This window comes from Oncorhynchus clarkii, unplaced genomic scaffold (genome assembly GCF_045791955.1).
Source record: "Oncorhynchus clarkii lewisi isolate Uvic-CL-2024 unplaced genomic scaffold, UVic_Ocla_1.0 unplaced_contig_6317_pilon_pilon, whole genome shotgun sequence".
Lineage (NCBI taxonomy): Eukaryota > Metazoa > Chordata > Actinopteri > Salmoniformes > Salmonidae > Oncorhynchus > Oncorhynchus clarkii.
Window position 1 is genome coordinate 225001 of NW_027257941.1, and position 15452 is coordinate 240452.

General features: G+C 39.3%; 1 protein-coding gene across 2 annotated transcripts in view; it reads right to left on the bottom strand.

Moving 5' to 3' along the window:
• The window catches only part of LOC139394126 (zinc finger CW-type PWWP domain protein 2-like), a 56382-nt gene extending 41022 nt beyond the window's left edge, over positions 1–15360 (bottom strand). Inside the window, exons 1-3 of one of the 2 annotated variants that reach the window (XM_071142158.1) lie at positions 15298–15360; positions 14620–14970; positions 14181–14343 (exon numbers count right to left, since the gene is read on the bottom strand). In XM_071142158.1, coding sequence (XP_070998259.1) covers positions 14181–14343; positions 14620–14933 — 477 coding nt within the window. In that variant the 5' untranslated portion in view covers positions 14934–14970; positions 15298–15360. Of the gene's footprint in view, positions 1–14180; positions 14344–14619; positions 15142–15297 lie in introns of those variants that run through there. The other variant, XM_071142157.1, reaches the window with a different exon arrangement.
• Between the last annotated feature and the right edge of the window lie 92 nt (positions 15361–15452).

Below are 15452 nucleotides of genomic sequence, written 5' to 3' on the forward strand. Positions count from 1 at the left end.
AGGTAGTCTGGTTATGTAGACTAATTCCCCTTCAGGGTATAAAACACTGCAGGTAGTCTGGTTATGTAGACTAATTCCCCTTCAGGGATATAAAACACTGCAGGTAGTCTGGTTATGTAGACTAATTCCCCTTCAGGGATATAAAACACTGCAGGTAGTCTGGTTATTTCAACTAATTCCCCTTCAGGATATAAAACACTGCAGGTAGTCTGGTTATGTAGACTAATTCCCCTTCAGGGATATAAAACACTGCAGGTAGTCTGGTTATGTAGACTAATTCCCCTTCAGGGATATAAAACACTGCAGGTAGTCTGGTTATGTAGACTAATTCCCCTTCAGGATATAAAACACTGCAGGTAGTCTGGTTATGTAGACTAATTCCCCTTCAGGGATATAAAACACTGCAGGTAGTCTGGTTATGTAGACTAATTCCCCTTCAGGGATATAAATCACTGCAGGTAGTCTGGTTATTTCAACTAATTCCCCTTCAGGGTATAAAGCACTGCAGGTAGTCTGGTTATGTAGACTAATTCCCCTTCAGGATATAAAGCACTGCAGGTAGTCTGGTTATGTAGACTAATTCCCCTTCAGGATATAAAGCACTGCAGGTAGTCTGGTTATGTAGACTAATTCCCCTTCAGGGTATAAAGCACTGCAGGTAGTCTGGTTATGTAGACTAATTCCCCTTCAGGATATAAAACACTGCAGGTAGTCTGGTTATGTAGACTAATTCCCCTTCAGGGATATAAAACACTGCAGGTAGTCTGGTTATGTAGACTAATTCCCCTTCAGGATATAAAACACTGCAGGTAGTCTGGTTATTTCAACTAATTCCCCTTCAGGGTATAAAGCACTGCAGGTAGTCTGGTTATGTAGACTAATTCCCCTTCAGGATATAAAGCACTGCAGGTAGTCTGGTTATGTAGACTAATTCCCCTTCAGGATATAAAGCACTGCAGGTAGTCTGGTTATGTAGACTAATTCCCCTTCAGGATATAAAGCACTGCAGGTAGTCTGGTTATGTAGACTAATTCCCCTTCAGGGTATAAAGCACTGCAGGTAGTCTGGTTATGTAGACTAATTCCCCTTCAGGATATAAAGCAGAACTGTAGAACTGTATGAACGCCAGTCTTATGATAAACAGGCAACTCAACGTTAATAGGATGTTTCAGAGGAAGTGTGGTGGTCTATTAAAGCAGTATCAGAACATAGAGCTCGTCCTTCTTCAATCAGCAGGTTGGATGGGAGATTCTACTAATTCTCCTTCAGGGATATAAAGCAGAACTGTGTAGTGGTTTATTAAAGCATAATCAGATCGTAGAGCTCGTCCTTCTTCAATCAGCGGGTTGGATGGGAGATTCTACTAATTCCCCTTCAGGGATATAAAGCAGAACTGTGTGGTGGTCTATTAAAGTATCAGTATCAGATCGTAGAGCTCGTCCTTCTTCAATCAGCAGGTTGGATGGGAGATTCTACTAATTCAAATGGCTGTTTTCCTATTCAACATCAGCAGTGTCACAGTATGGGACAAACTCACAGTACACTTTTATGACCCGAAGCAGGCAATGTCGTGCAGCAACTACCAAGATGTAGGGTGCAGTACACACACACACACACACAGACACACACACACACACACCTGCCTGCCTGTCTGTCACTCTGAGGTCAACCTATCAAGGACATGAGGCCTTGTTTAAAGCATTCTGGAACCTTCTGGAACACAGGCCAAAGATTCACAGACCAGCCTACTGTGTACAAGAGATAATTCGCAGTCCAATGATTAACAGACCAACCTACTGTGTACAAGAGAGAATTCACAGTCCAAAGATTCACAAACCAGCCTACTGTGTACAAGAGAGAATTCACAGGCTAAAGATTCACAGACCAGCCTACTGTGTACAAGAGAGAATTCACAGGCCAAAGATTCACAGACCAGCCTACTGTGTACAAGAGAGAATTCACAGGCCAAAGATTCACAGACCAGCCTACTGTGTACAACAATACAGAAGAGAATTCCGCAGTCTATGGCTGTCTAGTGCACAAAGCCTACATTTATACAGTATATATACTGTCTAGTTATTATACAGTATTGGTTTGGTCCATCACCACCCTGTCTGTTATAATATACAGTATTGGCTTGGTCCCTCCCCATCCTGTCTGTTATAATATACAGTATTGGCTTGGTCCCTCCCCATCCTGTCTGTTATAATATACAGTATTGGCTTGGTCCCTCCCCATCCTGTCTGTTATAATATACGGTATTGGCTTGGTCCCTCACCATCCTGTCTGTTATAATATACAGTATTGGCTTGGTCCCTCCCCATCCTGTCTGTTATAATATACAGTATTGGCTTGGTCCCTCCCCATCCTGTCTGTTATAATATACAGTATTGGCTTGGTCCCTCCCCATCCTGTCTGTTACAATATACAGTATTGGTTTGGTCCCTCCCCGTCCTGTCTGTTATAATATACAGTATTGGCTTGGTCCCTACCCATCATGTCTGTTATAATATACAGTATTGGCTTGGTCCCTCCCCATCCTGTCTGTTATAATATACCGTATTGGCTTGGTCCCTCCCCATCCTGTCTGTTATAATATACAGTATTGGCTTGGTCCCTCACCACCCTGTCTGTTATAATACAGTGGGGCAAAAAAGTATTTAGTCAGCCACCAATTGTGCAAGTTCTCCCCCTTAAAAAGATGAAAGAGGCCTGTAATTTTCATCATAGGTACACTTCAACTATGACAGACAAAAGGAGAAAAAAAATTCAGAAAATCACATTGTAGGATTTTTAATGAATCTATTTGAATCTAATTATGGTGGAAAATAAGTATTTGGTCAATTACAAAAGTTAATCTCAATACTTTGTTATATACCCTTTGTTGGCAATGACAGAGGTCAAACGTTTTCTGTAAATCTTCACAAGGTTTCCACACACTGTTGCTGGTATTTTGGCCCATTCCTCCATGCAGATCTCCTCTAGAGCAGTGATGTTTTGGGGCTGTTGCTGGGCAACACAGACTTTCAACTCCCTCCAAATATTTTCTAAGGGGTTGAGATCTGGAGACTGGCTAGGCCACTCCAGGACCTTGAAATGCTTCTTACGAAGCCACTCCTTCGTTGCCCGGGCGGTGTGTTTGGGATCATTGTCATGCTGAAAGACCCAGCCATGTTTCATCTTCAATGCCCTTGCTGATGGAAGGAGGTTTTCACTCAAAACCTCACGATTCACAGTAGGTATGGTGTTCTTTGGATGCAACTCAGCATTCTTTGTTCTCCAAACACGACAAGTTGAGTTTTTACCAAAAAGTTATATTTTGGTTTCATCTGACCATATTCTCCCAATTTTCTCCCAACGCTCTCTAGCAAACTTCAGACGGGCCTGGACATGTACTGGCTTAAGCAGGGGGACACGTCTGGCACTGCAGGATTTGAGTCCCTGGCGGCGTAGTGTGTTACTGATGGTAGGCTTTGTTACTTTGGTCCCAGCTCTCTGCAGGTCATTCACTAGGTCCCCCCGTGTGGTTCTGGGATTTTTGCTCACCGTTCCTGTGATCATTTTGACCCCACGGGGTGAAATCTTGCGTGGAGCACCAGATCGAGGGAGATTATCAGTGGTCTTGTATGTCTTCCATTTCCTAATAATTGCTCCCACAGTTGATTTCTTCAAACCAAGCTGCTTACCTATTGCAGATTCAGTCTTCCCAGCCTGGTGCAGGTCTACAATTTTGTTTCTGGTGTCCTTTGACAGCTCTTTGGTCTTGGCCATAGTGGAGTTTGGAGTGTGACTGTTTGAGGTTGTGGACAGGTGTCTTTTATACTGATAACAAGTTCAAACAAGTGCCATTAATACAGGTAACGAGTGGAGGACAGAGGAGCCTCTTAAAGAAGAAGTTACAGGTCTGTGAGAGCCAGAAATGTTGCTTGTTAGTAGGTGACCAAATACTTATTTTCCACCATAATTCACTGGGTGACTTTAACTTCTACTTGAGTCATTTTCTATTAAGGTATCTATACTTTTACTCAAATATGATAGTTGGGTACTTTTTCCACCATTACCAATACAATTGCCCAAAGAGATTTCTATTGGCACCCCTGTTTTCAATACTCCTGCACCCTCCCCTTACAGGGATAAAGGTACTGACACTTATTCTAGAATGTTTTTCTGAGATTCTAGAACACATTGTGAGGATAAAGGTACTGACACTTATTCTAGAATGTTTTTCTGAGATTCTAGAACACATTGTGAGGATAAAGGTACTGAGACTTATTCTAGAATGTTTCTGAGATTCTAGAACACATTGTGAGGATAAAGGTACTGAGACTTATTCTAGAATGTTTCTGAGATTCTAGAACACCTTGTGAGGATAAAGGTACTGAGACTTATTCTAGAATGTTTACCAGAGATTCTAGAGCACCTTGTGAGGATAAAGGTACTGAGACTTATTCTAGAATGTTTTCTGAGATTCTAGAACACATTGTGAGGATAAAGGTACTGAGACTTATTCTAGAATGTTTTCTGAGATTCTAGAACACATTGTGAGGGATCTTAGAACAGTCCTCCAAACAGAATCCTTTCAGATCCTTGATATCCTCTGTCTGTGCTTATGGACTGGCTCTCTTCAATTCACACCACAGGTTTTCAATGGGGTTCAAGTACGAAGACTTGATTTTGTGGTCAATTAACCATTTCTTTGTGGATGTTGATGTGTGCTTGGGGTTATCGTCTTGCTGGAAGATCCACTTGTGGCAAAGTGTCAGTCTCCTGGCAGAGACAACCATGTTTTTATCTAAAATGTCCTGGTACTGGGTAAAGTTCATAATGCCGTTGACCTTAACAAGGATCCCAGGACCAGTGGAGGCTAAACAGCCATAACATCACAGATCCACCACCATGTTTTACAGTAGGTATGAGGTTATTTTCTACATATGCATCCTTCTTTCACACGCCAAACCATTGTGTGTTCGTTACCAAAGAGCTCTAGAGAGAGAGAGAGATAACTAGAGTCACCCATTACTAACAACCTCCACTACACTGTGATGAACAAACCAGAAACATATGAAGACCCTCACAGACTCTGTGTTCATAACAACAAACCAGAAACATATGAAGACCCTCACAGACTCTGTGTTCATAACAATAAACCAGAAACATATGAAGACCCTCACAGACTCTGTGTTCATAACAACAAACCAGAAACATATGAAGACCCTCACAGACTCTGTGTTCATAACGATAAACCAGGAGTCAAATAGCTGGTCAGCAGCTTTTCAGGTTAAGAACAGAAAACATCAAGTAGACAGAAAATCTCTGCCAGTGAAGCTGTTGAGACTGGTAGGATGTAGGTAGGATGTCTGTAGGATGTAGGTAGGATGTCGGTAGAATGTAGTGGAGTGTCATGCTTCATGGCAAAACCCAAGCTAATACTGTTATATACAGTACATTATCCTGCAACATACTGCTATTTACAGTACATTATCCTGCACCATACTGCTATATACACTGCTATATACAGTACAGTATCCTGCACCATACTGCTATATACAGTTCATTATCCTGCACTATACTGATATATACAGTACATTATCCTGCTATATACAGTACATTATCCTTTACTATACTGCTATATACAGTACATTATTCTGCTATATACAGTACATTACCCTGCTACATGCAGTACATTATCCTGCTCCATACTTCTATATACAGTACATTATCCTACACCATACTGCTATATACAGTACATTATCCTGCTCCATACTGCTATATACAGTACATTATCCTGCACCATACTGATATGTACAGTACATTATCCTGTTGTATACAGTACATTATCCTGCATTATCCTGCATTATACAGTACATTATCCTGCTATATACAGTACATTATCCTGCTATATACAGTACATTATCCTGCTCCATACTGCTATATACAGTACATTATCCTGCTATATACAGTACATTATCATGCTCCATACTGCTATATACAGGACATTATCCTGCTATATACAGTACATTATCATGCTCCATACTGCTATATACAGTACATTATCCTGCACTATACTGATATATACAGTACATTATCCTGCTATATACAATGCATTATCCTGCTCCATGCTGCTATATACAGTACATTATCCTGCTCCATACTGCTAAATACAGTACATTATCCTGCTCCATACTGCTATATACAGTACATAATCCTGCTATATACAGTACATAATCCTGCTATATACAGTATATAATCCTGCTATATACTGCTATATACAGTACATTATCCTGCTATATACAGTACATTATCCTGCTATATACAGTACATTATCCTGAACATACAGTACATTATCCTGCACCATACTGATATAAACAGTACATTGTCCTGCATCATACTGATATATACAGTACATTATCCTGCTCCATACTAATATATACAGTACATTATCCTGCTCCATACTGCTATATACAGTACATTATCCTGCACCATGCTGATATATACAGTACATTATCCTTCTCCATACTAATATATACAGTACATTATCCTGCTCCACACTGCTATATACAGAAAGTTATCCTGCACCATACTGATATACAGTACATTATCCTGCTATATACAGTACATTATCCTGATGTATACAGTAAATTATCCTGCTATATACAGTACATTATCCTGCTGTATACAGTACATTATCCTGCTGTATACAGTACATTATCCTGCTATATACAGTACATTATCCTGCTATATACAGTACATTATCCTGCTGTATACAGTACATTATCCTGCTATATACAGTACATTATCCTGCTATATACAGTACATTATCCTGCTACATGCAGTACATTATCCTGCTCCATACTTCTATATACAGTACATTATCCTACACCATACTGCTATATACAGTACATTATCCTGCTCCATACTGCTATATACAGTACATTATCCTGCACCATACTGATATGTACAGTACATTATCATGCTGTGTACAGTACATTATCCTGCATTATCCTGCTGTATACAGTACATTATCCTGCTATATACAGTGCATTATCCTGCTGTATACAGTACATTATCCTGCTGTATACAGTACATTATCCTGCTATATACAGTACATTATCCTGCTATATACAGTACATTATCCTGCTGTATACAGTACATTATCCTGCTATATACAGTACATTATCCTGCTATATACAGTACATCATCTTGCTGTATACAGTACATCATCCTGCTATATACAGTACATTATCCTGCTATATACAGTACATTATCCTGCTATATACAGTACATTACCCTGCTATATACAGTACATTATCCTGCTCCATGCTGCTATATACAGTACATTATCCTGCTCCATGCTGCTATATACAGTACATTATCCTGCTACATGCAGTACATTATCCTGCTCCATGCTGCTATATACAGTACATTATCCTGCTATATACAGTACATTATCCTGCTCCATGCTGCTATATACAGTACATTATCCTGCTATATACAGTACATTATCCTGCTCCATGCTGCTATATACAGTACATTATCCTGCTATATACAGTACATTATCCTGCTCCATGCTGCTATATACAGTACATTATCCTGCTATATACAGTCCATTATCCTGCTATATACAGTACATTATCCTGCTATATACAGTACATTATCCTGCTATATACAGTCCATTATCCTGCTATATACAGTACATTATCCTGCTATATACAGTACATTATCCTGCTCCATGCTGCTATATACAGTACATTATCCTGCTATATACAGTACATTATCCTGCTCCATGCTGCTATATACAGTACATTATCCTGCTATATACAGTCCATTATCCTGCTATATACAGTCCATTATCCTGCTATATACAGTACATTATCCTGCTATATACAGTCCATTATCCTGCTATATACAGTCCATTATCCTGCTATATACAGTCCATTATCCTGCTATATACAGTCCATTATCCTGCTATATACAGTCCATTATCCTGCTATATACAGTACATTATCCTGCTATATACAGTCCATTATCCTGCTATATACAGTCCATTATCCTGCTATATACAGTCCATTATCCTGCTATATACAGTACATTATCCTGCTATATACAGTACATTATCCTGCTCCATGCTGCTATATACAGTACATTATCCTGCTATATACAGTACATTATCCTGCTCCATGCTGCTATATACAGTACATTATCCTGCTCCATGCTGCTATATACAGTACATTATCCTGCTATATACAGTACATTATCCTGCTCCATGCTGCTATATACAGTACATTATCCTGCTATATACAGTACATTATCCTGCTCCATGCTGCTATATACAGTACATTATCCTGCTATATACAGTCCATTATCCTGCTATATACAGTCCATTATCCTGCTATATACAGTACATTATCCTGCTATATACAGTCCATTATCCTGCTATATACAGTACATTATCCTGCTATATACAGTACATTATCCTGCTCCATGCTGCTATATACAGTACATTATCCTGCTATATACAGTACATTATCCTGCTCCATGCTGCTATATACAGTACATTATCCTGCTATATACAGTCCATTATCCTGCTATATACAGTCCATTATCCTGCTATATACAGTACATTATCCTGCTATATACAGTCCATTATCCTGCTATATACAGTCCATTATCCTGCTATATACAGTCCATTATCCTGCTATATACAGTCCATTATCCTGCTATATACAGTCCATTATCCTGCTATATACAGTACATTATCCTGCTATATACAGTACATTATCCTGCTATATACAGTCCATTATCCTGCTATATACAGTACATTATCCTGCTATATACAGTACATTATCCTGCTCCATGCTGCTATATACAGTACATTATCCTGCTATATACAGTACATTATCCTGCTCCATGCTGCTATATACAGTACATTATCCTGCTCCATGCTGCTATATACAGTACATTATCCTGCTATATACAGTACATTATCCTGCTCCATGCTGCTATATACAGTACATTATCCTGCTATATACAGTACATTATCCTGCTCCATGCTGCTATATACAGTACATTATCCTGCTATATACAGTCCATTATCCTGCTATATACAGTCCATTATCCTGCTATATACAGTACATTATCCTGCTATATACAGTCCATTATCCTGCTATATACAGTACATTATCCTGCTATATACAGTACATTATCCTGCTCCATGCTGCTATATACAGTACATTATCCTGCTATATACAGTACATTATCCTGCTCCATGCTGCTATATACAGTACATTATCCTGCTATATACAGTCCATTATCCTGCTATATACAGTCCATTATCCTGCTATATACAGTCCATTATCCTGCTATATACAGTCCATTATCCTGCTATATACAGTCCATTATCCTGCTATATACAGTCCATTATCCTGCTATATACAGTACATTATCCTGCTATATACAGTCCATTATCCTGCTATATACAGTCCATTATCCTGCTATATACAGTCCATTATCCTGCTATATACAGTCCATTATCCTGCTATATACAGTCCATTATCCTGCTATATACAGTACATTATCCTGCTATATACAGTCCATTATCCTGCTATATACAGTACATTATCCTGCTATATACAGTCCATTATCCTGCTATATACAGTACATTATCCTGCTATATACAGTACATTATCCTGCTCCATGCTGCTATATACAGTACATTATCCTGCTATATACAGTACATTATCCTGCTCCATGCTGCTATATACAGTACATTATCCTGCTCCATGCTGCTATATACAGTACATTATCCTGCTATATACAGTACATTATCCTGCTCCATGCTGCTATATACAGTACATTATCCTGCTATATACAGTACATTATCCTGCTCCATGCTGCTATATACAGTACATTATCCTGCTATATACAGTCCATTATCCTGCTATATACAGTCCATTATCCTGCTATATACAGTACATTATCCTGCTATATACAGTCCATTATCCTGCTATATACAGTACATTATCCTGCTATATACAGTACATTATCCTGCTCCATGCTGCTATATACAGTACATTATCCTGCTATATACAGTACATTATCCTGCTCCATGCTGCTATATACAGTACATTATCCTGCTATATACAGTCCATTATCCTGCTATATACAGTCCATTATCCTGCTATATACAGTCCATTATCCTGCTATATACAGTCCATTATCCTGCTATATACAGTCCATTATCCTGCTATATACAGTCCATTATCCTGCTATATACAGTCCATTATCCTGCTATATACAGTCCATTATCCTGCTATATACAGTACATTATCCTGCTATATACAGTCCATTATCCTGCTATATACAGTCCATTATCCTGCTATATACAGTACATTATCCTGCTATATACAGTACATTATCCTGCTCCATGCTGCTATATACAGTACATTATCCTGCTATATACAGTACATTATCCTGCTCCATGCTGCTATATACAGTACATTATCCTGCTCCATGCTGCTATATACAGTACATTATCCTGCTATATACAGTACATTATCCTGCTATATACAGTCCATTATCCTGCTATATACAGCACATTATCCTGCTCCATGCTGCTATATACAGTACATTATCCTGCTATATACAGTCCATTATCCTGCTATATACAGTCCATTATCCTGCTATATACAGTACATTATCCTGCTATATACAGTCCATTATCCTGCTATATACAGTACATTATCCTGCTATATACAGTACATTATCCTGCTCCATGCTGCTATATACAGTACATTATCCTGCTATATACAGTACATTATCCTGCTCCATGCTGCTATATACAGTACATTATCCTGCTATATACAGTCCATTATCCTGCTATATACAGTCCATTATCCTGCTATATACAGTACATTATCCTGCTATATACAGTCCATTATCCTGCTATATACAGTCCATTATCCTGCTATATACAGTCCATTATCCTGCTATATACAGTCCATTATCCTGCTATATACAGTCCATTATCCTGCTATATACAGTCCATTATCCTGCTATATACAGTACATTATCCTGCTATATACAGTCCATTATCCTGCTATATACAGTACATTATCCTGCTATATACAGTCCATTATCCTGCTATATACAGTACATTATCCTGCTATATACAGTACATTATCCTGCTCCATGCTGCTATATACAGTACATTATCCTGCTATATACAGTCCATTATCCTGCTATATACAGTCCATTATCCTGCTATATACAGTCCATTATCCTGCTATATACAGTCCATTATCCTGCTATATACAGTCCATTATCCTGCTATATACAGTCCATTATCCTGCTATATACAGTACATTATCCTGCTATATACAGTCCATTATCCTGCTATATACAGTACATTATCCTGCTATATACAGTACATTATCCTGCTCCATGCTGCTATATACAGTACATTATCCTGCTATATACAGTACATTATCCTGCTCCATGCTGCTATATACAGTACATTATCCTGCTATATACAGTCCATTATCCTGCTATATACAGTCCATTATCCTGCTATATACAGTCCATTATCCTGCTATATACAGTCCATTATCCTGCTATATACAGTCCATTATCCTGCTATATACAGTCCATTATCCTGCTATATACAGTACATTATCCTGAGGTAATTAAGCAGTGATTGTCGCTGCACTACCGTGGTTCTCTTGTCTGATACCAAGGTTTATTTCCTCCATTCTCTGACCTTTAAACACCATGAGGAATACACCATGCAGCCAGCCGTGTTGCACTGGAATAACAATAACAATAACAACATAACAATAACAACATAACAATAACAACATAACAATAACATACGATGACAACATAACAACAACAACATAACAACAACATACGATGACAACATGAGAATGAATGAACACAGTGAAAGATTTAACAAACGGGCCAAACAGGAAAGACTGTACTGAGGATGAAGGCTTCTTCATACTGCCAGTCATCACAATGTATATTGTCTTCAACAAACAGGAAAGACTGTACTGAGGATGAAGGCTTCTTCATACTGCCAGTCACCACAATGTATATTGTCTTCAACCATCAGGAAAGACTGTACTGAGGATGAAGGCTTCTTCATACTGCCAGTCACCACATATGTCTTCAACAATGACCACAGTGAACAAATATTTTTGAAAAATATAACATTTCAATGAAATATCATACAATATAAAGCACTTTAAGGGGAGAGGATTAACATGTCTTGAAGAAAAAAAACTATCTGGAAATATCTTGTTTAAAAAATAAAAGAAATCTCTTTATTTCTTGTTTCCTGCAGTCATCAGGTCCTCCAGACAGATGGCGCTGTCAAACCTGAACCCTTCTATGATCAGAGTGTCTCCGTCCTCCTCGATGCCGGCATCCCACATCCTAATCCTCTGGTCCCGCTGTCACAACACCAATAACACACATAACATGTAGCGACGTCATTTTATCTCATTGAAAATAGTCAAATCATTGGCTGTGTGTACAGTGTCACATATCCTAATAGCAGTGGATACTGGATACCCAGGAGATTGTTAGTAACATACAGAAGTTACTAGAACCTAAAAAAAAAAATGTCTCTACCTTGCCCTGGTTGTCCTGCTGGTTGGAGTATTGTCTGAGCATCCTCTCAATAGCATGCATTAACCTCTGAGCCTGACTCAACACTGACACACAGTCATAGGGGGGGGGGGGGGGGGGGGGGGGGGGTCACATCATGCAACACAGAATCAACACATTATCATCACAGAACTATTTGGACAACAGCACAGCATCATCTGCATATATCTGAATGTATTTTTTTCTGCCTATTTCAAATAAGAAACAGATTTAAAATATGAAACATTGGAAGCCGATTCTGGAAACTTCCTGAATGTCGTTAAAAAAACAAATGTACCATGTTAATAAAAGACAGTGGTCAGGTGACAGTATCTCAGAGACTCTTATCAATGCAGTTATTCAGATGTAAGTCTACTCACAATCCTGTGGCTGGAAGTGGCTGATCTGCAGTCTCTCCTCACAGCCCATCTCCCTGACCTTAGCCACCTCCTCCATCGCCACCTCATACGACTTCCTCATAGCGCCTCGCAGGTTCCTGTATCTGGGCTATGCCGGATTTAAAAAAAATGTTTATTTTGTTTCTCAGACACAGATTAAGCCTAGTTTTGGAATTTAAAAAAAAAAAACATTTTTTTTTATTAGAGATTCTCCATTGAGAGGTTTTCTAGTTTTAGGACCAGGCGAAATCTGTGTCTGGAAAAAAACAGCGCAAAATGTTTTTAACTCCCTCCACGATAGAGTATGTGTAACGTTCCTCGTCGGGCAAAAGAGAAGAGGACCAAAATGCAGCGTGATGATTATCCATTTTAATAGAATACTTGAACAACGAACAAAAAAACACTAAACTGACAAAATGAACAAAGACTAAACAGTACCGTGACCACCAACACTGGAAACAGGAACAATCACCCACACCCCACAATACAAAACAGGCCACCTAAATATGGTTCCCAATCAGAGACAATGACTAACACCTGCCTCTGATTGCGAACAATATCAGGCCAAACACATCGAAACAGACAAACTAGACATACAACATAGAATGCCCACTCATATCACACCCCGACCAACCAAAACATAGAAACAAACAAACTAGACATACAACATAGAATGCCCACTCATATCACACCCCGACCAACCAAAACATAGAAACAAACAAACTAGACATACAACATAGAATGCCCACTCATATCACACACACCCTGACCAACCAAAACATAGAAACAAACAAACTAGACATACAACATAGAAGGCCCACTCATATCACACCCTGACCAACCAAAACATAGAAACAGACAAACTAGACATACAACATAGAAGGCCCACTCATATCACACCCTGACCAACCAAAAAATAGAAACAGACAAACTAGACATACAACATAGAAGGCCCACTCATATCACACCCCGACCAACCAAAACATAGAAACAGACAAACTAGACATACAACATAGAATGCCCGCTATAACTATGGTCAGTGTGTGACAGTATGTCTCGTCATATCACTGAATCTTTCATCTCTATTCGCCTTCACTAACGAACATTAAACTGAAACAGAAATAAAAAGATACATACTCTAGTGGAGGAGTTGTGGTAGAGTTCTACATGCTTGGCAGCAGCCCAGAATCTGGTATGAGGTTTCCCCAGGAACTCAACATGGTAGTGCTCCACATAACCCTCGCTGTCCAGCCTCACATACTCCTCCACGTTGGGGTCTGGACTTAGAATGGCTGGCCACCTGGAGAGAGCAACAATGATTAGTTAACGCTTTATCTAAGGCCTAACACTGGTATGGATGAATTCAATAGAACTAACTGTAGTAGCTAAGGGACGGTTTTCATGGAACTAGATTAAACCTATTTCTGGACTAAAAAGATATTTAGGCCTAGGGTTCGTGCCTGTTGTCATGGAACTAAATTAAACCTACTTCTGGACTAAAAAGCCCTTTCAGGCCTAGCCTTGATCTGAGTCCTGGAAACGGGCACATAAGTGCCGACTGCCAACCATCCCGTACCATGGCCAGTTACATGCTTTCACCAGCACCAGGCTCCCGACAGGCAGCCCGGAGTACACAACCTTCAGGCCATGTTCCTTGAACTGGGAGTTGTTGGGGAAAGGGCCCTGAGGGATGCTGCAGTGGCTGAACAGAGGGTCTGGGTTCATATGACAGTGCCAGGACCTGCCATGGTCCGGCTCAGCCACCGTTTCATCACTCTTTGGTACCAGTCTCCACTTTAGACATCTGGGAGACTCGCACTGGACCCAGGTCTTGTCTGCATAGTAGGATGTTTCATCCTCATTGGCATTCAGGTCTGGAAGAAGACTCATTTTTGTTTTACAGCTGAACTGAGCGATCTTGGCTGACCTAAACAAGCAAACACAAACATGTTGGCTAGCTAGCCCATCTGATATTGTCATAGAGACAATAAATCAGTGTCAGCGATCTATAATGTATTTGCTAAGACTACTTGCTAGCAAATATGTTTGAATATACTAAGCTACTAGCTAGACAATGAATGAATGGCCTTTGCTAATGATCCACACATTTAGATCGTCATGATTCTAGCTAACGTTAGCCAGCTGGCTAACAACATTCTAGCTTTGGATGAAAAAAATAATCATTCTTCTTAGCACCTAGCTAACGTCCCTCTTCGTTCAAGTCGTTTCAAAAATATATTAATAGGTAACTTACTGGCTGGCTAGCTATCTCCGAATAAATGTATTTAACCTTACACAGATTGAATCGCTAATGTGCATCACTACTACTAGCGAATTTAGCTAGCCAGCTCGCCAATTTAGCATTTTGCTAGCTACCCGGCAAAAGGCTAAAATAATCGAGTGTCGAAC